At 40.0% G+C, this 26227-nt stretch overlaps 1 protein-coding gene and 2 long non-coding RNA genes across 4 annotated transcripts in view; 1 reads left to right on the plus strand and 2 right to left on the minus strand.

Annotated features, from left to right (window-relative positions):
- LOC147755721 (uncharacterized) overlaps window positions 1-21904 on the minus strand; it is a 56281-nt gene extending 34377 nt beyond the window's left edge. For both annotated transcript variants that reach the window (XR_015325839.1, XR_015325838.1), the window contains exons 1-2: window positions 21290-21904; window positions 7609-7787 (exon numbers count right to left, since the gene is read on the minus strand). This is a non-coding gene — a long non-coding RNA (uncharacterized LOC147755721). The remainder of the gene's footprint in view (window positions 1-7608; window positions 7788-21289) is intronic.
- On the plus strand, window positions 1435-23495 carry LOC147755723 (uncharacterized). Its single transcript, XR_015325846.1, has 5 exons — window positions 1435-5976; window positions 6573-6606; window positions 8466-8707; window positions 9718-9790; window positions 21817-23495. It is a non-coding gene; the product is annotated as an uncharacterized LOC147755723 (long non-coding RNA).
- Phb2 (prohibitin 2) lies at window positions 22918-25718 on the minus strand. The gene is made up of 2 exons (XM_022804332.2): window positions 24945-25718; window positions 22918-24012 (listed from the first exon to the last, which is right to left on the minus strand). The coding sequence occupies exons 1-2, from the start codon at window positions 25431-25433 to the stop codon at window positions 23602-23604; spliced, it is 900 nt and encodes a 299-aa protein (XP_022660067.1). The 5' UTR covers window positions 25434-25718; the 3' UTR covers window positions 22918-23601.
- Between the last annotated feature and the right edge of the window lie 509 nt (window positions 25719-26227).

The following is a 26227-nucleotide window of genomic DNA, read 5'->3' on the forward strand; positions in this document are numbered from 1 at the left end:
GTATTCCGAGACGGTTGAAAGGCAAGGCAAGGCATCTATAATTCGTAACGCAACCTATTCAGGGCCCATTGAAGGTCGACCTTATACAGTGGTGACAGCATTACCCATTTATATGCTTATAATCAACGCATTTATATTTGTCCGGATTTGATGTCGTTTTAATTTGATACAAGACTTCGAACATATCATCTACCCAATTTAAAGAAGCCTTCCCAGAAAAATAATATCAAAAAATAGGAGATGTAATAGTATTCGAGGCAGTACAGCTAGCCATGCATATATGCCTATGTATCCTTTTCTCCTTACGATATTAAATAATAATAACATTTCAGGCTGCGTCCTTAATCTAGGACGTTCCAGACTTCCTCTAACCTATAGATAGGATCGAAGGAAGAAGACTTTACAGACCCGTTTTTACATCGATTCTGCAACGGCCGTTCCCAGCTAAATTTTTGACTGTAAAATCAGCGAAAACCACTGGTTCGTATCCTACGTATAGGGGCACAGATGTGCCGGAAAAATTTGAGTCCCACGGGCTCAGTGCTTTGAAAAAACCCAAAAGCTTACCAAATGTTTTGCTCTTTTTTTGTTCTAGTAAAGCAACGGAGCTTCGTCCTTTAACGCGTTCCCATTGCACTTTAAGCTCCTCACCAGTATTTCATCGCCATTTTGGGGGTAACGTAGGCGCCCAACCGGTTGCGGTCCAGTGCCGCTCCGTCGACGTACGTGGTGTTAATATTCTTCTTTTCGTAAACCTCTTTCCCTTTTTATATATATCTGCGCTCGTATCAGCTCTCATGTTGCTCCGCACGCTTCTAGGTTTTTCGCTAATTTAAGCCCTCAGAGACATAACTATCGTTCACTTAACCCCACGGTAGTCTGTACCCTTCTACGTTTACACTTGTTGCCTCTTCACTCGGCCCGTCAAGGAGTGTGTAGGGCACCTTGGCTTACACGCATCCCGACTGGAACAGCAGTCGAACGCTACTGGACGATATTTGATCACGCGGCGCCCCTACGCGATGGCGACGTAAGAGTCCAGCTTAGCCTCGTTTCTCGTTTTTCGGCCCTCAAGTCAAGATCAGCACTGTTACAGGCGTAATGTACGCAGCCGTAAAAAGGAGGTTGGTTCTACGGTTTACTGCGGTCCGTTTTCTTCGATGTTCCCTTGTTCTCTGCCACGATCTTCTTAGCATCGTATTGTCTATTCCATTCAGCCTACACCAACAGCAGCGGCGAATCCTGCCAGCGGTTCAAATGGCTTTTCATCTTCCCTTGTTTGGCGTCGAGCAGTAGACTGATAGAGCGAAAGCCTGTACATGACATGTCATGTACAGGTGCAAGTGTACATGGTGACTACGGATTCGCGTATAGATCCGTCTGTGTGTTATTAAGTGCTATAGTTCTAGAACGTGTGTAGCAGATACTCAGTTAATTCGAGGCGAAATGCGTGTGATGTTATAGCGAATGGGAGTAGCTGATGAAAACTACGATAAGAATATGTAATAGTAGTAGGCTTTTATTTTATACAAAAACAAGTTATAGACTAAAGAAACGTGAAAGAGAGATGCTTGGGGACAAAGTCATCGCGCTTATTGGATCTGCAAACTAAGAGGCAAAGGAAGGCTCCAGTACGCCAAGTAAAAGCAGGGGCTAGTAATGTAATCACAAGATGTATGAATGCTAACGTAGAATCAATGAGATCGATTCCATTTATCATAGACATTTCCTATTTCATTTTTGGGCTTTTCTCTATGTTGTGCGTCTACTTGTTTCATATGTTATCATTCCGTCGAGTCAACGTCCCGTTGATGGTGGCCTATTACGTGACGGCTAAGGGCAAAACAATATCATTATGAGGACTAGGGTTTACTGTGGATACGAATATGCGATTATAATGACTGGTGAAAGAAGGGCTATATATAAAGAAGTTATGAAAAAGACTCGCAACATCGACAGTCACATTATATTATGCATGGTGCATTGAAATGTTAACTGCCCAACATAAAAAAACTTCAATCAACATCTGACAAAATTGGCTGCCTGGTTTATCGTGGTTGAAAGGGCGAGGCAATAAAATTGAAGAGCATCACGTTGCCGATGTTAGGGATCGTTGATTTGATCTTGGGAAATTTAAGTTGTTAGATAGACGACTGCACATGAGACACTGTAGTTAACATTCTCCTCTTAGTAATAACAAGCAAGAGAGATAACGTGACAATCCCCATGAAGAAGTGTAACGACGTTCCACAGGCACTGTAAACTTACATTTACCACAAACAATATAACATCATTGAATTTAACAGAATTAGAGTTACTCAGACAGAACTAGCGTCCACACGTCAATTCAGTCACATCAATTCTTCATCACAATGGCAATTGCAACCTCTTTTACTCGTTCTACAGTCGCGTCTACTTCTGTCTCTAATCTACTATTTCTCACGTACTCGTTTTCATAATGTTGCTGGCAAGTACGTCGGGCACGAATTTTTTCCCCTGTACATAAAATTCATTGAAGTAAAGGGCACGATGCTTAAACTAAATACAAATTGCTGCTCGAACCTTCAACTCGTGTTCAGTTGGCTTAGCTCCATTGTCTTTGCGCTAGCAATGTACATCGTGCAAATATCCCTGTATGGAACAGCCCGACATACAGTTGTACGCCCCTCAAAACGGGACCACACGAAGGCCGCGACGTGCTGTGCGTTTGGACAGCCATTCGAGTGTACGGCAGAGTAGATCTTCGAAACAAAAAATACAATTATAGGACCGCCATTAAAGCGTGTCAAATGTCGGGGAGTGGATAATCGAAGTTGGGTGATAAGAACAGCACGAGGTGATCCGTTTACTGCCCGTCCTACTAGAATTATTTGTAAACGTCTGTTTTATGGCCTAGAATGTGTAGCCCTTCACACACATACATGTCGACGGCTTTTAGGTGTGAAAGTTCTACAATAAATGGTGTTTTGCTTGCCAGCATTGACCTGGAACTGTGGCTGAGGTGAAATCGACTGAAAAGGGTTCACATCGGGTAATTTATATCTTCAATAGATTACAGGTAAAAATAACAAAAATAGTGTTATAATATTAACTATATTTCTACATATTCAATAACATCGATACTTGACGGGAGCCGGTAGATATACAAAACACGGCTTTTTTCTCTTTTTTATTAATTTTGTACTTACATTTTTAAGGTAACATAATATACAAATAATTCAACAAATAAGGTAATAACCTAATACATGTATAGTGAGGATGATCAAGAAAAATTAAAAAGCATAGACTTCAACCTATTACGAAAATTTAACGGAGCAACGACGATGGAAGTAGCTCTTAGAAACTCGAACAAGCTGATAATGCTATTCTTATACTCTATCTTTGACAGATGAAATCCGAGAAACAATCCCTCATATGGTTGCCTGTACGTTAAAAGAGAAAGCAGGCCAAGTCGTTCACCGAATTCACTCAGTTCTCGAGGTTGCGAAGCCGATCTGGTCGCTGATTGTAATCTTTTCACAATCAGTTTTGACATATCGGAACGTCAGCGAACAATTCAACAGAGCACCGTATTTTCACCATTACTGAGTAAAGGGCCGACATACAAACTTTGAAACATTTACTAGCAAACCTGTTTACGCTCACAAGCCAAGCTACAGTCTTGAAACAGCACAGTCTAGCACAATTGCCCCACGGCCGATACGGACCAGATGACGGGGAGAGCCACATGCCTAGAGGTAGACAGGGCCGAAATACGTCCTACCATTTGCTGTCGCCATAAAATACGATAGGAAAAGGTACCAAAAATGAAGTAAACGCGGTGGTATGCATGGACTTCGATGTCGAAGTTACTGTTCCTATTGTTGCTTTACATATGTGTTTGTGGATAGACTGAGTCAAATGTTATACATACATTATGTTTGGTGTTGATTCGGTAAATAAGCTCGCTCTTTTGTACTGTTGTATGCCTTTGCGCGTTCCTTATGCAAGTAAGCGCAACTTGCGCAACTTGATAGAGTCAAGCAGGAAATTGTCTCCGTTGCGGAAGTTTACAGCAAATGAGTCGGGTTGACATATTGCCATATTTAAATCAGAATATTTGGAAGCTACGTATTTGCTTGCTAGGAAATGTTAGTTATCGTCTCACGAACTCCAGCAGAGATACCGTAACTGTTCCTGCTTAGTAATGGTATAGATATATTCTCCTCTAATGTTCTGTTGAAATGAGTATGAGATAAATAATCGTTTCTTTTGCAAAAAACACAAACGAAAATGGAACTAGACAAAGAAGAAAGACCTTCAAACCCCCAAGTCCCACCTGCATGCATCCATGTATATTACACTCTATTCAACGACATATTATTTTGATGAAAACGTATCCCTTCCTATTAAACGTAGTCGAGCAGTATCTCAAATAGAATTTTTAAAACTAACCATAAGACCCCGTACCTTCCGGTCTCAGAGAACCGAAGGTCGCAAAGTTCCTTTCATGCGCGAACGCTTCGTCGTCGTTAACGTCTGAACTAACACAAACATGCGAACGCTTCGTCGTCGTTAACGTCTGAACTAACACAAACATGCGAACGCTTCGTCGTCGTTAACGTCTGAACTAACACAAACATGCGAACGCTTCGTCGTCGTTAACGTCTGAACTAACACAAACATGCGAACGCTTCGTCGTCGTTAACGTCTGAACTAACACAAACATGCGTCCGCGCCGCACTCAGTTTTGTCGCGTATTTAGTTTGTTCACATGTTTCATCTCTGATTAACCAACATGGCTAGAGAAAGGCAACTTACGTGTACTTTCAAACTCAATGAACGAAACGATCAAAACGAAATGGGGTTAAAAAGTTGCTTTGAAAGGGGGAATTTTTCCAGGCGGTCCGTAATGGGCAATTACTTTTTGAGTGTTGGTAACTCCGGCTGGTTTTTCGTAGCAGGGACCAGAAGCGGGTACAGAGTAAATAAGCGAGTTGAGCCACAGAAGAATATTTCTGTTTAAACATCTGCCGACCGAGATCAAGCCGTGTCGTTCTACTTAGGTTTATTAGGATCAATTCAATTTGTTAAGTCAGCAAATACATAGACGTCACAGGTACGCATTTGTCCTGAGGTCCTAATGTTTTGAGGTCGTTACTCGCCAGCCTTACAATAGGTAACCAATATGATATACGTGAGAAAAAAAATACTGCAATTTGGATGTCTTTGATATTTTCGAAACCAAGCGAGTTTCTCCTCTGGCAGTATCATACGAGAGCATATGGCGTTTATGTATATACCATACGCGTGTTTAGGCATCTAGACGAGACGTCAGACACTTCGACTTTTAGATCATGTCACCGTCCATGACAAACATATACGTTTAAAGTGTGGCTTTCGGAACAGTGTTAACATTGCATCAGGTCACCATCTGTAACTGTGCAAATTTCTCTAATTCGCCAACAAGATTCAGAGGAAACTATTTTAAACTACGCAAATGTAGTGTGTTACGTACTAAGCAACTCATAACTCAATGGTTTGCAGTAAGGACGCGCCCCGTGACTCTCTGCCATCCGGGCCCATCTGCAGACTGAGTCGACATATAAGTACCGTTTGACCTAAAAATATCATACCTCGTATATTCCTCCATTCAGAGAAAGAAAACCATACGTCGAATACGGCTTTTAAATCTCCCACATTTGGTTCAGCAATAACATCGACCCTATAACACACACGCATAAGCAAAAATTCAGATGCATAGAGGCAGAACTTCCGTCTATTCTTCCCACACGCCTACTGCACACTGTTTACTCACGGGGGATACGAGCTGCACAAATGACACATAGTACACATCTGTAATCTTACTCATCGTTGTGCCTCACTATCTCCGGAATCAGTTAGTTATCGCTGTTTTTCCGCGCATGGAAAAAAGCTTTTTGAAGCTTTGTTTCACTGGTTACGAAACAACAAGGAGGTTCATTTCAAGGCTGACTGGTAAGTGACAGAGCAGAGGGTTTCGTGGCTACGCTCCAGCTGGATGGGGAAATGGGCGGTTCTGTCAATATCTCGCAATGAATTCTACTTGATGATTATTTATCTCAGTCCCCTTTTTGTCAACTAACGTGTCATAGAGGCCGATGCCTTCGAAGTTAGACCAAATAATGCTTCCGAGCAAAACTAAGCGGACAGAACATATACATTATGTTATTACGAGTAGCGGAAAAAGAAAAAAGGATATGAGCATTTATTGATTACTCAAAAGGCTTTATTCACTTCCATTAAGTACGTTTAAACACATCTCTCAAAATACTTACAAAGACAAAAAACGTTATTAAAATAAGAACAATTATATATATAATTTTGATGATTTGGAGAAAGTTAAATTTAACTTAATGGATATATATTCCGAAAATGGTAACTCATTTTAAAATATATTTTTCATGAGTTTCAATATAAAGGGGAATTTTGTATTATATATATATATATATTTTTTTTTTCCCCTTGCTTTTTCGTCTGAGAGTTGATTTTTTGTCTGTTTATTGAGACGATCGTCGTTGTTTTTCTCATTAGTGACATTGCTTTTATCACAGGTCGTGTCGGAAGTCTAATGAAAGAACTAATAGGGTAAGTAATATTTTCGAAAATTTCACGTGTTTATCGAAGCCTGCTTTTATTTTTGTCATCTAAGCAATAACTACCTTCATTTTATTGGGCTTCTTTTAAATTGGGTTTTACTTGGCTTGCATCGTAGTGTTATATATAATACATGTTTAATATACAAATGCCGTAGCCATCCGCCTTTTATTATTATTATTATTATTAATACGGTCTGGTCAGCTTCGCGAAGCGCCTCTATATTTTATCATATACATTTAAGTGTCCGTTAAAAACGGCGATTCTTGGCCGAAGATATATAATGTTTTCACATTACTCACTAGAGATCACGGCGTTTAACGGACTCTAGTGAAAATACCTTCAGTTCCAACGTAGCAAACGCCTTAAGATGATACGAGTTGGCGAAAAGGCGTATTTCGGCAGGCAAAGAGAAAAATGATATATTGTACAACAAAAATGATACAACGCAAGGGAAGTATTCCTTCTATATGTTCTCTAATTTCGTTAATCCCGAACTAAATCAAATTTGGAATCAACCAGTTTATATCCTTAGAGTATTAAAATTATTGAATTGTAGAATGCCTTCCATGACTAAATTGTTTCCTGTAAAAAACCCTGAGTGATGCTTAATCCTGTAATCAATCTCCTATCTACCCATAGTGTTTATATTAGTAGATACTTGTAGTAGATTATCTAATGCAAATCTATATAAAGCATGTGTTCGTTTTTACGAAAAGGTATCCCCACTACCCAGCCTTTTACTGCCCAGTATTGGCGCTGAAAGCACGTAATTTTTCGCCCCCGACCATATACAGCGTTATCAAATTAGAATATATCCCAAATTGGAGCGGTGATAACGACGTCAATAACGATTATAGAGTAGAGGTCGTGTTTGGCGCCCCGCGGAGGCGCGCATTGCACGCAACGTTGTTGGTAAGGGGATTCGTGCAGTTTACTTACAAGCTGGGGTGCTTTGGTCTGCATCGGAATTGTGATACGAGCGAACCCTACCTGTACCGATGATTTGGCTACCACTCTGTGGCTAGTCGGTATTGTGACTTGGCTGTTACGTTCTACGAGGATTAGAAACGGGCACGCCATAATCAACCCCATGGCCACAACGAGTTCTAGCTTGGCAAAACGGGAAACCATGCTCTGCATCCAAAGAAACAATTGAGCGACATGGTTACCTGAAGGAGCAAGAAAAGAAGTGAACTGATGCATCGCCGAACAAAAATTACCCGAAATTATTATTATCAAGCAATAGAGAGTGTAGGACAGATAGTGATCTGTGTCTTGGAATCTGCACATCTAAATGTGCTTAGCTTTGAACTTATAAAGCTATCATTATTTAGCGTTTTCTTTAACTACATTCTATGTAATACACAAAACTGTACTGGTTAGCAGTAGATATTAATCCGACGATGAAGACTTCTGATAAAAATATAGATAGATGAAATTATTTCTATTATATTTTAGGACACTATTCTCAAGAGCCTAATTAATTACTTCATGCATTATTAATGTTCCGCTTTAATTTAGCCGCGTTTTGGTTGAAATTTAAAAATCATCATCATCATCAGCGACAACAATTATTTTCTCTGTGCTAAAATAGGTATGACCGCCAAGTATTATGCAATTAAACAAATGATTTGTACCGACTTAAGCTACTAACGTTTCAATTGACATTATACTATACAATATGTTAAAATGCTTTTAAACTCGCTAGCATATCCGTACGTTGTCGCTCAAGGGACGCAACCAAATGACACTGGCCTAGGAACAGCCTAAGCGACATTGAAAATATCCCTAACTAACGGTCGTAATTTTTTTTCCGGTTTGCGACTGACACACGTCGCTTCTAATAGCCTGATTGGGTCCGAATTTGCTACGGGAAAAAATCGCTCATCGGCCTGATGTTGCTGATAGATTATCAGGACGTGATTTCTCTTTTCGTCTATTGATTGGTCACCGGATCCTTGTCGCCGGCAGCAAGCATGTCCTGTTTTTCTAGTCCTAGGCCTTATTATCGTTACTGCCATGCGCCCTTATGTTTGATACAACATACAAGCAGGAAAGCTATGGTGCAACACTCGAAAATTATATACAGGTAACGCGTTGATGAGAAGAGGATTATACGTGGTTATATATATAATGTGGGATTATTTTTATTATGGCTGGAAAGATCAGATGAAGATAAAAGGACAAATGAGAGTACGCTTCATTGCGATAGCAGTTTTACTCACTCATACTCAGAAAAATTAATATAGCATAACAGAGATTTCAAAGTGTATTTCAAGTCATGTTATAAGCATTATGTAAAATGAAAGTATGTTATACGGTGATTACGGCTTACCGTCGGTGCCACATAAAACAGGTTGTTAACCAGACTGATGGTCGCTTCACATATTGCCTATTTACGTTAGTCAAGAATATTTAGGCGATAAATAAATTCAAATAATTTAATATTTAATTTTTATTGATTATTCAACCTCTTTGGCTATTCTCAGCAGCGAGACTATTCTTCACGACATCATTGCTCGCGCACCCTTAGTGCTTCGCAGGCCTGGCTTTATGTGGCCTTTACAAGTTGACAGCCTTTCAATGACTCTTAAAAATACCTTTTAGGAGTGTAATGCCGGGTACATTAAAAACCGCAGCAAGGCGGCCCTTCACCAAGTACTAGGCGACCTCCTCAAGCATCCTAACGACACAAGGGGCGGGGAGACAGGAGCGGTTGTTTTACGAAGCTTTTTCATCACTTTACAGATCGTCAAGTTTCGAAATATTTAGTCTTTCTTCTACGGTTGGTCCTTGACTTGCCTACTCTCTCGCAACTAAACGATTGGCGAAGGCCTGAGTGGTGATTTTGACAAGTCACCTCTAAATAAAGGATGGGCAGCAGGCAGGAATTTCTCGACGTACCTCAAATTTTCTTAGAGTTTTTCGGAAAACTTCCCTTTTCTCTGGTCTTTCCAGCGTCTCGATACCCTACTAGCCATACCCAGCTGGCGGTCATCAAAGCTCTGGTTTAATGATTCGTCGTTCAGTAGTACTTCAACATTCAAGATCGGTTATATTACGATGAAACCATGAGACTCTATCTGTCGGCCATTTCAGCTCGCCCGCATGTCGGATGAATGTTCTACTCGCTGAAGAAATTCGTAATTCAAGAATTCAGAATTTTATTAAGGTAAATAATACGGCACACATCTGTCACGTTACTTCAAAATCGATTCGAGCTGATATTCAAGCAAGTGTCAATAATGGCGCTCTCATTTACACAGAGATAGTGAGGTTCTATCTTTTCATTATAAATTAGTATATTTTATGAAACGCAGTCGCCTAAAAGCCTTTGGATTATGCTGTTTAGTACAGAAAAACAGTCAACATCTTATCTAGTCGTAATTATGGAACAGTAGTTGTTTTACCGCACGCAAAACCGAATTCAATATCACTAAGAGATTACTTAAGTGATCATTAGTTTAGAGGTTTGCTATGTTATAAACCTCAGAGGAACGACTTAGATAAGTCGCTTTTTAGAAGAGCTTCACTTAACACGCACAAAGCAAACTTACTTTGCGTACAGAAATCTACAGTTCTAACTTATCTAACTCAGCTCTAAAACAGCCAAAGACAACCCCAAATGAGTCTCTAGTGCTCTACCCGCTATCGTATCTTTGCATATTCATCGGTTTCGACAACAAAACTTCGTAGATCCCACACGGCTTCCACGCCATAAATGACTGTACTTTTTGCCACGTGTCATGTTGGCGCCTCTCTATAAACTTGGCAACAAAGTCGTCTTAATATTACGCTTATTTATAAAACCTTTTAGTCGTGACTCATTAGACTTAATTTAGACAGTTTATGTCTCGCGTGCTTTTACATTCGCTGTATCTTAATTACGCACTTATGGACTCTTGGACAACCCCTCATATAAAGCAATATTTAGCAGAACCCGGAGGTGGCAACAGGCTGACGACGACGAGCCAAAATGAGCATGCCAGCAATTCCGAATCCTGCATTTGATGCCCTCTGTGGGCTTCGCTTTTCACTGAAAAATCGTTTTCAAGAGATCAGCGAAACGTATTTATTTAGAACGCAACTGAAAAACGCAGCATAAGAAGTGCTATACAAGGTAACAGGTTTTTTGATCATCGAATACTGCACGGATGTTTGCCATTACGGTTCACGTAAGAAAGCTGCTGTGCCAAGCGTAAGACGTGTGGAGTTGCGTCCAGATTGTGGTTACAGATTTATTCGACTTCTTCAAGTTTCCACAAGAAATAACCATCTCGGCCTTTTTACTGACTGAAGGCTTTAACTGTAAGGAATCGATGAGACTGGGAAGGGAGGCAACCATTTGTAACTCAACTGGAACACGGAGCGACTACGGTTATTGCATGAGTTACAGGCAGGAGTTAATGATATTGCTATGAGTAGATGTTGACATAGTACAGCAAGAGTGCTCGAAGGCATAGGATGGACTGTTTTTTTGGGAACTGAGTTTGTCAGCTACATCTTTCGCAGCTACAATTTTTAGACCTAAATCACTGCCAATATATGAAACTGAAAGTTGCCGTATAATTATAAACAATTTTTCGTGCTTTAGGTCCAGAACATAATCCATTAAATATTATTTTAGACAGTCAGACGTGCTACCATTAGATTTTTAAAACGTTGGAAAGCGATGAACAGGAACAATAGCACGTTTAACACACCACACGTGAAACCGCGTCGCCAACATTCCGCACGAAACAGTATGGCCAAATCATCTAAACGCCTGATGAAATAATATTCTCCTCAGATCTGATCAAAAGCCCTCGCCACACTGTCTGTTATGAGCATTGTCTGTAGTTCAAGTGAAGCTGACTTGCTCACGAACTAAGAACTCGCCGTGGGTGTTTTCACCAGGTAAATCAAATCGGTTACAGTTCAAAATCACGTAATTTTAGAAGTTTCTACAGGCCAGAGCCTGCTCTGAAAACCTCTTTCACGCGCTTTATTGGCATCGGAACACATTCGACGCACTGCAACCTAATTCTCTGTAAGATCTCACTGCCATATGCGACCGGCCATCAAGTGAAGACCGAGTGCTTACCTTTGAATGTTCCGACAATAAAAGAAGGGTGAAAAAACACTTAAGATAGAAACAGAGCACCCGACTGACAAAAACGTAGATGTTGTCTTAAAGGGATGTTTTTCAGTAAAGCTGCTTGTACAAGGTTCAGATTGTCCTGATATCCCGACTTTGGCAGAAGGTCAGTTATCAAATTGCTATTGCTATTCTGTTAGCCTAAACTTTTATTATGATTATTTGTTTTGAACGAATTTTGACGCAAGCGCTTACATACTCGAAGGTTGTTTTACGGTTTCCTCGATTTACATATTTATGTTACCGGAACATCGACACTTCTCCCATTATATAGATAGTCAGGTGTTCCGAGACTTCCATATCAGTACCGCGCATTTACATTGATGGTTAATGACGAAAACCATCAATTGCCGCAGAAACGTCATTATTCTGTGCATTCCCATCTACTTCTAGACGGTGCTTCTTCCCCTCCTTTTTTCTACCCTGCTGGACGGTTGCCCCATCTGCTCCGTTCGAATGGATGGAATGCCAGGCAATCTCAATAGCCTCTTGTACATCGTTTCTCTCTAAGTTGGCCACACATAAGGCCCGTTTATCCCTTCCTCTCAGTTCAGTTCGGTAAGAATGAAAAAATCTGGGCGATGGGCTATACACGCGAAGAGTAAAAGATGGTTACTTCTATCTTAAGGTCGCTGGTGGATAAAAACGAAGGAAATGTCAATACCTGAGGAGAAATTAATTCATAAATTGATTGAGCAAACCCCAATAACCCGGGCGTCAAGCTGCAAGCACGGGATATCTATCCAATCGGTATAATATGTTATGGCATGGATGGGCATGCACTAGAAGGCGAAACATAAGTCACTTAGTTTGGTATACCACTGGATTCTTCAGTATGTTTGATTTAGAGAATTACGTTGATCTCTACGGAGCCACTGTATTTATCTGGATAGAAGTAGATAAAACCTTTAACTATCTCTTGCCGCTAAGTGCTGGAAAAGGTTATTGATTTCTACCCAATGTATAACATTCAGGCGTTTGGTCAATTATAAATATAATTGTAAATATAAGTATAAATAAATTATACTTTGAAAGATACTAATGGCAAACAATTCTTTGACAATCGATGTGCTGTAATTTAACCTACTGACACGGGTATTTTCTCATTCTGATTCATTGCATAATTTTCGACTGACCAAGACGATAGCGTTCGCCGGACTGGGTCCAGTAAGCGATCTCTCAAAAAGAACATTTTGAGCTTCATTGACAATGAAACCCTTATCGAATAATATGGATCCGGATCTCACTTGAAGATGGAAGCTAGCGGTGGACGGCAGAGCTTACTTATACTAACTGAAGTCTATGCTTTTTGATTCTCCTATTTATTGTCCGCTAGTCTGCAGCGTTCCTGCACAATCCCAGCCCTGATTTAATACAATGGCCGAACTACTGTCTGGTGATTTTTTTAGTCATCTGATCGCAGCGATATCATACTTTGCGACTGGTCTTTTACTATGCAAAAGAAGTCCAGGCCTACTCTTCTTCGATAATCCTTGGCTACCCAGAAAATCAGAATTACGAAAAACTAGTACGGAGTAACTTCATAACTTGAATTAGCAAGTTGTGAGGCTTGCGGTTGACATGAGGCAATAACAGTCATCTCGACACCTCATGACGGAGTAACAATCTAGCAAAAAATTGTCCTTTGAGAACGATGGCCCTTGAACGAATGGTTCGCAAACCATATCATGTCGCATACTGACAAAGAACAGCGGCACCGCTTCCTGCGTTTGCAAGCTATACAACGCAGGGTAGTCGTCCTTAGAGTTTCCGATATCTGTCGATTCACGTAAGTCCGAGTAGAAAGAAAAAACCGAAAAAAACTAATGTCAATCACGAATATTAGTCGATCGCTGAAGCGTGAGACGCTACGCTATAGCGTTATTTTCGAGAATCATTTTATTATAAAGTTCGACAGAAAAAACACTGCATTCAATTCGGTTTGTGCAAACCTGAAACTCGAGAAATAGGTTTTTTGGCACGTATATAACCTCTACATATTCAATTTCTCGTGTTATCATCGCTATACTGGGAGTATCGTTTGTAACAAGTTGTCATGCCGCGAACTAGATGATCCTTTCACACGCCACACATAGTAAAGAACGCACGCGCTTGAGACAATCAAAGTGACACCACTTCACACGGTTACGAGGCAGAATTTTGATCTACTCTCTGTAGGCACGATGGCGTGCTCGCCTAATAAACGAACAGTTCGTCGGCCGAGGAGCGTTCAAGCAAAACTAGTCTAGGACGTAGTCGATACCTTTGCGACCCGATCAGCTGCCCTTTGTAGAACGTCACGGTATATCCATGAGGTGTGCTAGACAACTAAATAATCGGGGTTAGGATTTAAGCTGACCACGATAAGCTGGGATGGGACAGTACAATAATAGTAAACTCTATAGGCGCTCTTGAATTGGCCGTTCCTATAGATGCGCGTGCCCGCCCGATTTGACGCCCTCGAATGTTATCACCGCTTCTACTTTTCCTCGATAGCGTCGACAATATTCGAGTGTTAATCGTCTTATATATATAGATATATGCGACAAAACGGCATGGTACTATACAATGTACGAACCGAACCAAAACATAGCATGGGTACATTACGTGTACAGAACATCGATGACTACCCAACCGTTTTTCTAACTTTTGTTGTTTGCTCTATTACATGTCCACGAGGGTCTATAATACACTCTGCCGTTTATCATCTTAGGTAGGTCAGATATACGTGCCGATAGGGGACTAAAATAGAATTCGCTGACTATCATAGCTTTGCAGAGGTCGAACCTGTGAAGCAGAAAATAATGTAGGTGTCACAACAAAGAGCCGAGGCCTGACCTACAGTGAGAATTGCACCTTGAAATCGACAGAAAAAAAATCCATGTGACATATAGAAGGGCGATTTACTGTTATTAATGAACGACTGAACCAATAGCGATCAGGAGATTTCAACAAGGTCTACGTATTTGAGTTTGTTTTTTTTCTATTAAATACTGACTTACATTTCAGGAATAACCTTCTTTCTGTTATGCCAACCTACCTACAAAGTAACAGCATTAGAGTTTCCTTGGACTCTTTTGCTATCAAAATTAGTAATAATAGGCTATCGTATATAAATTGAATGCATGTCTGCAGTCTCTCGTTATATATATGAATTTATATATATATAAATTTAAATGCTTCTTACTATCTTCTAAAAAGAAACAATAGCAGCTTTTGCTTTCGGTTTGCTAAGGAGGTTTAGACTTATTTTGCCTTTCATATAACCTCGTTGTGTTGACGTTAGAGTAAGCTACTAATATATCCGTTTCTGCAGACGTTCATAAAACTTGGATGTCACTGCTCTTTTTTAGATTGCTAGCCTGAGGTTCCATTTCTCTCTACCTACAAGTCACGTAGGATCTGCCCAGGGAAAGGCGGCCACTGCTCCTCCGTATAGTTAGCCATTTTTAACTTTCTAATGACTTTCCATCTGCGGCTATTTCACGAGCTAAAATCGAACTCTTTTCGGGCAGATTAGGATAAAACGATAGCGAAGGTGGAACTGGGCGGAAGTCGAAAAGAGTCGGAGAGAGCCAATAAGTCAACAGATGCAGAAACCGCGCTCTCTCTTGACGATCGCCTGGTAACAACCGGAAAGAAACATCAAAGTGGTCTAAGTGCGTGCTATTCTGACGTAAAGACGATGACAAGTGTGGTGGTGGTCATGACATGGGACATATTCCGATAGGAAAAACAGCGCGAGCACTCGATGCATATGCGGACCCCTGGTGGCCGCGAATTGGAACCTCGAAATGAAAAAAAGTCAACTTAAGGTTAGAAATTGTCTCGCACACAATAGTCGGAAAAGACACTTTACAGATAGAGAATCGAACGCGGAAGGCTTGTCTCTTCTAGCTGCAACTTAGTGGCAGACAAGTAACGCGTCAAGGGGTGGATGAACATTGCTAATAGCTTGGGCACACCTATTAAGCAAACCAGGTAAAAATTCAATAAAAATCGCCGCCAGTGAATCTTAAATGTGACAAAATATAAACGTTCTAATAAAGCATAGTGTACAATAGCAAAACACACGCAACGAAAACAATATTAAAAATAGAATATCATTCAGTTGTCTTTTCACACCTAGTTTTTCTTTTTTGAAAAGGACGTTCTTCCTCCAGAGATTAATCTATAGCTCGCGGAAGTAATTTTGACCACCACAAGTTTTAACTTACATCTCAAGTAGAAATCTTCCTTCAAGCAAAATTATTTACGGTTTTTCTGCAAAAGGAACAGGGACAGTTTTGATGAAGGAGTCACGCTTGGAGGAGAGATTTCATCGGGATATAGAAACTAGCTTCGCGCATAAATCATATCGGCATTTTCTAATCTTTAAAAGGACACAACGCAAAATGAATAAACGCCGTATTCAGTGAAGGGGAAAGCGTCTACGGGCAACTGGCAGTAGAGTGGGCTCACAAGCTGGAGATTTGGTTTCCCGTAATGGAAAAGTTGTGTTTTTTCTCTGCATTATCGTCTAAAACCTGTGTTCTATGTGGCCACACAAACCAGAAGCCAATAATAAGAAACAAATGAATACTGAATTTTGATTTGTTAAAAAACACGAAAATATTTCGACATCAGTTGATGAGAACGTAGCCTGTAGTTGGCTAATTGTAAGTGACGTGTAACTACGAAGTGATAATAGATTTGTGCCTTGTCTGAGTACGGCTGTTCCCGGCTTGTATGATTGTAATGAATTCAAAATAGGTTCCAGCTACAGGCTAATTTGATTGGGCTTCATATGTATTTGCAATCGAAGCCATAGGCCACTCCACCAATTGACTAACGAACTCGAGACGCTCCCAGCGTCTCCGATATACTTGCTAGTCTTATTGATTGCATTAATGTAGTTCGAAAACAAATAGGTTATATGGAAAATAATTGGCTATTTAGTTCCACTTGTTACACGACCCTGGTGCACTGCCTGGACCCCTGTTAAGCGATTACGGCCTAACATAGTATTTACGCGAATTTCGGAACAAAATAACATGATTCGCCTCTGCTGATATTATGAGAAAAGAAGAACAGATCTTCTTAAAATAACGAATTTTTCATCTTTCCTCAGCTGAACCTTTCAAGCCTTGTGTTTTAACGGTTGGTTACTGTTGGCCCTCATGCGAAATTATGATAGCAAAGTATTTTATAGCCCATTTCGTTTGCAACTATTGCATGCGAATCACTGGTCGTTCACATTTGAATTGACATCCTAGGTTTCTTATCGGTCAGCATTGGCAAACCGCAAATTACCGCTACTATAAACACAACCAATCGGGGAGGTGCGAATTCGCCTCTGTCTGTGCTGATTCGCGTTATTCGTGACGAGAGAGTTTCGAAGCTGGCCGCTTCAAAACATGAGCGAACCCATAACTTCATAGACACGATAGGTGCATCCGAGTATAATTATTTGTTTATGCCATGTTTGATGACAACAGGACAGTGATTTTTGACGCTGTACCTTCATGTAAAGCTAATAAATAAATTAATCTGCAATCAATACTAGGTCAATGACTTGCACACCTGCAGCGGCAAAGTTCTCTATGTCGTTGTATAGTAAATATTTCTTGCATCCAATTGTGTAATTATCCAGTTCCAATCGAAAGGGAATTCGGCTATCTTAAAGTAAGGGAACTTACAGAAGGTAACTGGTTGAATCCATTGTGCTGGTACTCTTTACCCATTTTCATTAAACATTTTCAATAAAAGTTTCCCACAGCATTACAGTGATGTCATGCGGTCACCGTATGATTGGTCTGAGCTTAACCAGTACCCTATGTTTAGAGCACAACAGCGATGATGGGGCTTATGATTCATCAGTCCAACATTTGAGATCAGAGTGAACTAATATTTCCTTTTCTGATCAAAAAATGCAGTAAACTTAGTATAAACGACACAAGTTTAATCAAACATTCTCTTTTCTGTTTACCATATAGAACTAGCAAAGCAACCAAAACGAAACATTAAGACCATTACCCACACCTCAACGATGCCTACAATATGCGATAATAGAATTAAGACCCAGTACATTACATGCACAGGAGAGCTCGAAATAGGGTCACGTATGATCTGCGTGAAATCGTCATACGTAGGTGCTTGGGGGTAGTCTAAAACTAAAAACAGCTGCAGATTTATAAACCTTAGTGATATGTGCATGTCAGAAAAAATTGTTAATTTCATTCATATGAGTTACAGACGGTATTAGTTAAATGTTCATTAGCCGATGACCTAGGTAAGGGTCTGAAAAAATGTTTTAGCACCTAACCGCTTTTAACTAAGTATAACTCTAAGAATGTTTCGAAAACGTAGTTTATCGAAAAATCTCACAGAGAGACTGGTCTAAGATTTAAACAAGTACATATATTTTACGAGTACAAGTATTTTAAATGATCTGTTCTCCCTTTTCACCAAATATAGTCAAATACTGAAAAACTATAATGGTCCGAGTAGAGTAATTACTTGCTTTACGATCTGTGAGACAATGATAAACTTGGTGGGTCGTAGGTCAATATACACCTAATATAACTTAAATGTCGACGCATATTTCCTATTATATGCATTCCTTACCGCAATATCAGACAGTCTTTACCGATCTCCGGCGGCATGAGCAAGCTAGCTTCTGATATGTTCCAGATTTCTTTGACTTTTTTGGCGACTCCGCCAAATCCTGTCCTTTTATTTGAAGGAGACGGAGGCCGTAGTCCCTTTGATGACCCTTTCTGTGCCGTCAGGCCACACGGGACAAAAAAGGAGACAACCTGTGCCTGAGCGAAAGAGGGCCTCGCCGTGCCAGTTGCCTGCTGGCCCTTTTTCCTAGTTCCCAGTCGGTTCTGTCTGAACAGAAAAGCCGAAAAGAAGTCTGCTCAAGAATTTCTAAACGAACGACCGGCTCTGTCTAAGCGGGCATCTGCCGTAGGATCCATTCTGATGTGCTTATATCCATCTTTGCTGAGGAGAAGATACTACGAGAAAGACAAAGGATTTAGGTTGACCAAAAGAAAGTGAAAAGGAACTCAGATTCAATCCAGATCTGTACTCATATGTACGAAACCAGAGAGATTGCCTAACCGATCGCTGCTTTTTTTGAAACATACATACTTGTTTCAACATGAAATAATTTTGTAGTATCTGTTTCAACCAAAAATATTATGTCATTCTAGCTTCCAAAGACTGTGTTAGGTTTTGCTTGCGTACTAATACATTGCTTGACTAAAATAACTCGATAAGATATTATACTTCCACGTACTGCGTTTTCCCGCAAGGCGCAAGCGTTCGGTAAATAAAATAGCTTAATCATTTTATTCAAATGAATGTAACCCTTTAATAGTATTCCAAAAAGTGCTCTGGTAGAGTAGCTTTTTGAATATCATCAACTCAGCTAAACAAATTCTGCCTTGAGGCCCTAGAATATATATATTCACGTTGATTATTAATTGTCTCTTTTCTTTGCCAAGGGATTACGAAAAAACTGAAAAAATAGTTGCAGAATTATCAACTTAGCCACACAGAACACGGCCTAGCGAGGTAACACATCAAGTCCTATTTGTAGGAATATAGAAAACGATGGTGGCTATGATTTCATCAGTATTATTTTCATAGTATTATTCTCAGTGCTACATTTATTGAAAACCTGATTAAAAAAAAAGACTTATCGTGAAGTTGTATGAAGATACCCCATGCTGAAAATACAGTTTATCTTAGTGAATTAATGCTGCTCAGCTTGATTTTATCCAATTTTTCCTTCCAATTTTAGCAGGACGTAATCAGCGATCCTAATGACCTCTACTATCAACCACGCCAGAAAACCCATGTAGGTCTCGGGCATCAAAGTGTATACACAGATGTGGGCAAAGTTGCCGGTTTTAGCAAGCCCTTATTTTGTCACACTCTAGGCTCACTACGGTTCTGTCTTCCCTTAACTCCCTGATAAAGTGTCACTTGTTTCGTCTGGTTTTATACCCTGATAGACGTTCCTTGGAAGCCAATGTACCATCACTATCCGCTCATCGATTAGCCTAGTGGTTATTCCACTTCGGTGAGATACTGCTAATGCTACTTACAGTAAACTAATTTGCTCTCCTTCGAAATCCAGCCTAATTTTTTTATTGCATCAGAGTGCTCATGCAACAATGCGCTCACCACACCCTTTCGTAGCACTCTGGAACCATTTTTCCGTGCTTTGTCCTCCATTGAAAGTACCCAAACGTCCTGGCGGTTTATCAGCCGGGTTTTGCCTTGAGGGATAATTGAGAGCAATGAGGAACTTGCCATAGATACTCGGACATCGCAACTGAACTTCGGCCGAGAAAAGGAGAGAAAAAAAGGGACTGAGGATGAAGCTAGAAAGTATATTAAATTGTTGAAATTATTAAGCTAATTTAGCGAGTAAACAATAACTGGAAAAGAAACGCATTAGTCCTTCCTCAGGTCTCAGTGAACGGGCCGGCTCTAGGCGTGCGCTCCTTGTTTTGAACGTTTTCATTCTAATAATTTGGCTGCCGCCTCAAAAAAGGCTGGATGCATATCTTATGTTATGCTTTTTATTCCATATGCTAACGAAACGGATAGATGAGTACCGGTTTGAGATAAACATCGGGCATTAATCGCAAGATCGATACACATGTTTACTCTTAACTATACGCCTGTGTTTGGATATGTCTATATTTTTATCTTTAAAATTGCCACAGTAAGTAGGGATGCACTTGTTGATAAATGTCGCTGCATAACTCACGATGTATGTATAGGACCCGAATGCAAACTATTAATTATTATTAGTTTTCCCGATGAGGTCGACAACCTTCTAAAATCCCCCAACTCGCGAAGGACAGTGCCATATATGTGGTACTGCTTTACTCAAAATGACTATCACCCTTTTTAAGATAGTTCACTTCTTATTAGATGTTCAGTCCTAATGCATATTGATTGAAATTAATAATGAAGCAAAGCTTTTGTTTATCAAATATGGTCTGACTCTATGGCGGCCGAAGGCCTATTACCAGCGCAATATAAAAATTCGCCGTCGTTGGAAGCTCCTTCTCCAAATTGATAGCTCTGGATAATTGTAGCCACAGCGCCTGCTTACGAATCTCTAGTTGCATCTGTTTTGGCGTATGTGTTTCCGAGTGTGACTGCTGTTTACAGTTAGATACTGATATTTTTATGATGGATCATATTTAGGGACACAATCGCACTGTTTTCTGTCTCACCTTGCAACTCACATTTGAATTTATAGGGCTAATGTTTTTTGCATCAATAAACATTATTTTGAAAACTTGATAGCGTTCGCCATATGCAGAAGTAAAAGGAAACAGAGCATAATCTAGACGAAAGACAAAACGGCAACTTCGAAACGGTATCTTTACACCCGATAACCGGCGGTTTCGACTCAACTGCCGTCAACCGATGACAGTCTTCTCTCTCCCTCACCTGAATACGAGTGCGTGAAGCAGCATTTTGATTCATTAAATTCGCGAAAGAAGCACGAAAAGTACAAACCTTTAAAACATTTAATGGTAAAGTCCCGCACGGGCATAGGACGAAACGTAGGTGGTATACTGGATGTCAGCCAGGTCGAATTATCGTATGACACAGACAGTTCATAGGACTCCGCTTACCGGCCGTTCCTTATATAGCGAAAGCCAAAGTGAGACTTACGAAACGTCCTTTTGTCTCCTCCCCACTTTCTTTCTGTCCCTCGGCAATATACCGGTCGTCTAGCCATAACGAACCACTGAAAAGTAATTTGGAAACATGCGGCATGCATTAACGTTAGCGACCGACCATAGCAAGTACAGCAACCATAGCTGCCATTATCGAAGCACTATATGCCACTCGTTTGTTCTTTTTTTCAACTAAAGATGATGTTTTAGCTCAAAACATAGACGGACTTTGTGTGCAGGGACAATTCGATATCTATTTGGCGTGCACCCTAGATGCTATTGCAGATAGCCTACGAAGCTGCCAGTAGTTTAGTTTGAGGAACTTTTTTTCGGAAATAAAGTTAGATGTTTTGATTTTTACAGGTGAACCACCAGGATAGAAAGACATGGAAGAATAATTGTGTCCTATTTCGGCACTCAGCGATGCGACATATTAGGCTGTTCATTTTCATTACCGCTAATCGCAAATATTGGCAGATCTTGGATAGGGTGTTATTGACGATGTATGTAAATTGTAAATCAAAAGAGGTGATTTATATTTGCGAAATATACGAACACGATTCTAGATACGGTATTCTAAACATTCTATTAATTATATGCGTGTTTAGTAAAAAAGTTTTTATAATAGCATACATTTTACTTAGGCTAGTTTTGTAAGAATCCACGATGTTAAGTTTTAAAAAATGTTCATGATAATGTTATTGGCTATTTTGAGTCCTTCAGTCTTGAACTTTTCGAAAAATCACTTTGCATCAACAAAAAAAAGTTTCGATATAACATCGCCGTGAACTGATTACTTGTGCAGTTGATACTCAAAAGAAAAAAAGCTATCGATTCTCAGAGAATTTCTGCTACAGGAGCATTAATATATACGCCTTTATTCAGAAAAAAAAGATGCATCAAGAAGCACCAGCACCAAAATCTACGAATTAAAAAACTGCTGCGGAAAAATATGCGAGGCCCGACTTTCTACGTTACCTTATACCTTTTTGCTCATTCGAAATTTTTGTGCGTGGAACTGATCTAAAATGCAATAAAAATAAAGTCAACCAACAAGAGGAAAACAAAAATGGCGAAGCAACCCTAGGTTTCTAAAAGAAACTAACTGTTTATACGTGGAAAAGACGGTAAAATTTTAAATCACTGCACTGTTTTGCATGAGGCTGAACGTTTTCAGCACGAATATCCTTAAAATATACTATGGGTAGAAAATGTGATAAAGTTGACGACAGTTTAACTTAATTGTACGGTGTCCTAATATGAAGAACTCAATTAGAAACAATCATTTAAATCATATGGAGATCGAGGCGAGACTTACTATTTACTATTTTAGTCATTCTTATAACCAATTTTAAATGAATAAATATTCAAATACTAGTCTACTATAGCATTATCATGTATATTTAGTTATACAAGATATACGCTATTTTCCGTAGTTAATCAAAAAAATACGCACACAAACAATAATGTGAAATATAAAATTCCAAAGTTTTCGATTTATTTATCAATCTAACTGCCACACTTTCATTTTAATCCATAATCTAGATTTTAAATAGCTTACATGGTATTTCCATCCATACAATACACTACCGTTAACACCTTACTAAACTTGCACATAGCACTTCACTTCCTCTTATTTATGAGTAATCGATATACATTTTTCTGTTCATGTATCAAAGTATAGGAAAACTGAATTGCACCCAAGAGTAACCGTGCTAAGTAAACCTGAAGAATTCCGCCAATGGGAATCTTGATCGCTTATAGTTTTTCGGTTACCGTTTTAATGCAACACCAATTTTTAGGCTTTTTTATAATTGCCACCAATTAAAGCTTACTATACGAAACGGCACTGTGCATTATGGGGACTGCCATTTTCTACACGATGTTCTACGCTTATGGTTGCTCTGTATGTTGTCGTTATTGATTTTAAAAATTTTCACCGTTTTCCAGTAATTTTTTTACACATTGGTATTCATAGCGCGTCGTGTATTCTCTAAGCAGCGAAATCTCGGTGTGCCCGTCTTTTTATAAGTGTTTCTTTGTCAACATATATTTTTATCCACTTGCAGTTTAAAATGAAACTAAACCACGACGTCAATCATGTGATTGAGCCAACAGGAGACCTTCAGTTTCGTTAGAACCAGAAGTCTACTTGCGTCCAACCTTCTGCAGATCAAACTTTTCGTCGGCAATATTCAACATCAGAGACTGGGCGTCAAGGTAGACCTTGTTATGACTCTGAGAAATAGTGCGCGCAATCTGTTGCGCGGCGCGGAACTTCCTAAGCTTGAGGTAGCCAGGATTCTGGGCAATGGCTTCTCCAATCAGTTTAGCTGCTTGGGCCTCTCCTTCTGCGTGCACGATTTTCTGTTGTTTCTCTTGTTTGGCCTGTTCAACAATGAAGGCCGCACGCTGAGCATCCTGCTGGGCAACCTGTTTAGCCTCAACAGCGGCCGTGTACTCCTTGCCGAAGGACAACTCCGTGATCGCGGCGTCATCCAGAATAATGTTGAAATCACGGGCTCTATCCGTTAACTCCTTGCGGATCAGCATCGAAACCTAAAACATGAACGATAATAACAATGAATTGAATACCAAACTGAATTCAGAACCAAAAAAAGATAAAAAAAAATTACCAGAAGATTAAGCCGCCGCTTTAATTACAAACTGAATTTAAGTGGCACGTTTTCCCTCATACAGAAAATATCATACGGAGTCCAGTTATAGTATGATACAGTCAAACAGCATATTATCTAGCTAGAAGTACGAGTTATAAAACAACATACATGTTTCAAGATGACATTTTGAAAATGTTTACTCTTCCTGAAAGCATAACTTCTATAGGACAAAATGGACACTTCATACATCTTATAGAAAATCGTTTAATACTATAATTCCCAAAACAAATATAGGACTTGTAGCGAAGCGGATATGAAGTTATACTAGTCAAAAGACACTATGACACCTTCGATGATGTTTCGTCTTGCGCGCAACATGCGAGCTATGTAACTAATAAGTACGAACATTCGTAAAACAACAGCGTTTTGACTACCATAACACAAAGAGGCATCGTGCCTCTTTCTAACAAGGAGCTAATATACTATTGAAAACCATCTCATCTGAACGGTACGTTGCCGGGGAGGCCGTACTACCGCTGCCTGTTCCATGTTTACAATGGGTAAACGAGGAACGATTACGTCGTTTTAACAACGCTAATATGCAAAAGTACATCCGAAGCTGGCAGAACGGCCTTAGTATCTACGAAGTTTGCACATTAATTTGATGATTGTGGCATTCTATATTTAATTGCGAAGCGTACCGAATGCTCGCCAATAGAAGTAAACAAATTTCATACATATTTGTATAAGACAGTAGGACGGGTTTTGTTCCACATGGCAGCAACAAGCGACCGACCGCGCTCCACTGAATAACATAGATCCATTGAAAATCCGAATGATAACTACTCATGGAATTCTCATAACATTGCTAACCTGCTGTCGCATAGTGATTAGTTGGGATGCATTGAATTTCGCTACGACCGACTTCAGCACTTCATTGCAGATCGATGGCAGGACACGTTCATCGTAATCGGTACCAAGATTACGGTACATCGTAGGTAGCCGAGCGGCATCAGGGCGCGACAGCACTCGTAATGAGATATTCACCATCTGGAGATCTTTCGATCCCGTGGGTGATGAGATCTTCCTCGGCTTGGAGCGAATATCGTAGATAATTGGCCATTGCAGCCACGGGATACGGAAATGCAAACCCTCAGCGTAGACTTCCTCTTTTACACCACCAATACGCGAAAAAATGATTGCTCGGTGGCCACCTTCGACAGTATAGACGGACTGAGAGGCCCCATACAACAGGCCAGCTCCGGCAGCCAAAAGTGTAACACCGGTTCCAACTCCTTTAGGTGAAGAACCGCTGCCGCTGGCCATCATTCCCTTGGCGAATTTCGTAAACTTCTCAGCCATTTTACCGATAAAAACCGCGTCAGACTGCTGAGAATACACTAATGATTAACGGAGAATTCGACTGCAGTGACGAAGGACAATAAACACAGTAACAAATTCATCTAAGAGTTGCTAGCAACACAGTAACAAATCTGCCCGCGTAGGGATTTGTGGTTCTCGGTACGTTATTGAAATCCGCAAGCGAAACTACACACGAAAATCATGCAAATAGAACCGCAGTGTCGTACTGCTAGCAGGACGCTCACAACACGAGGACTGCAACTCGATGAGCAGACGACACTATGGTCGATGTTAAATGCTGAACGGGTTCCCAGTAGCGATATCGCTTCGCCTTAAGGGAAAGGGCCTCTCCACTAGATGGAGGCATGACTATGGTTAGTGGGCTAAAGTGCTAAAATAAAGTACTTTTTAACTAGTATGATATTCAAGTTTAATATCTTAAAATGTGAGTTAATTAAGTTAATGTATGAGACTGTATAAGCAAAAAAATCTGTTTTGCGGTAATTGTGTTAGTATAAACAGATATGACTACACTATGGTGGAAAAGTGCCTAGTCAGTAAAGGCGGCGTCGCGCTAAAAACTAGATCTGCGCAGGTTCAGAGTTTAATTGACTTACAAGGACATTTAAACAAAGGGCGGGTGAGCATTGGGTACGATTGGGTTAACACACACATTGTGTAAATATTGGCATTAATAACGGATAGCAACCGATGCTTGTTGAAAAGTAATGCAATACAGCCATTTTTAGATATTCTCGAGATTTCAGTATATTTTGAAATTTAAAAAAAAGGTA

The sequence above is a fragment of the Varroa destructor genome, unplaced genomic scaffold (assembly GCF_002443255.2).
Source record: "Varroa destructor unplaced genomic scaffold, Vdes_3.0 BEIS01000004.1, whole genome shotgun sequence".
In the NCBI taxonomy this organism is placed as follows: Eukaryota; Metazoa; Arthropoda; class Arachnida; order Mesostigmata; family Varroidae; genus Varroa; species Varroa destructor.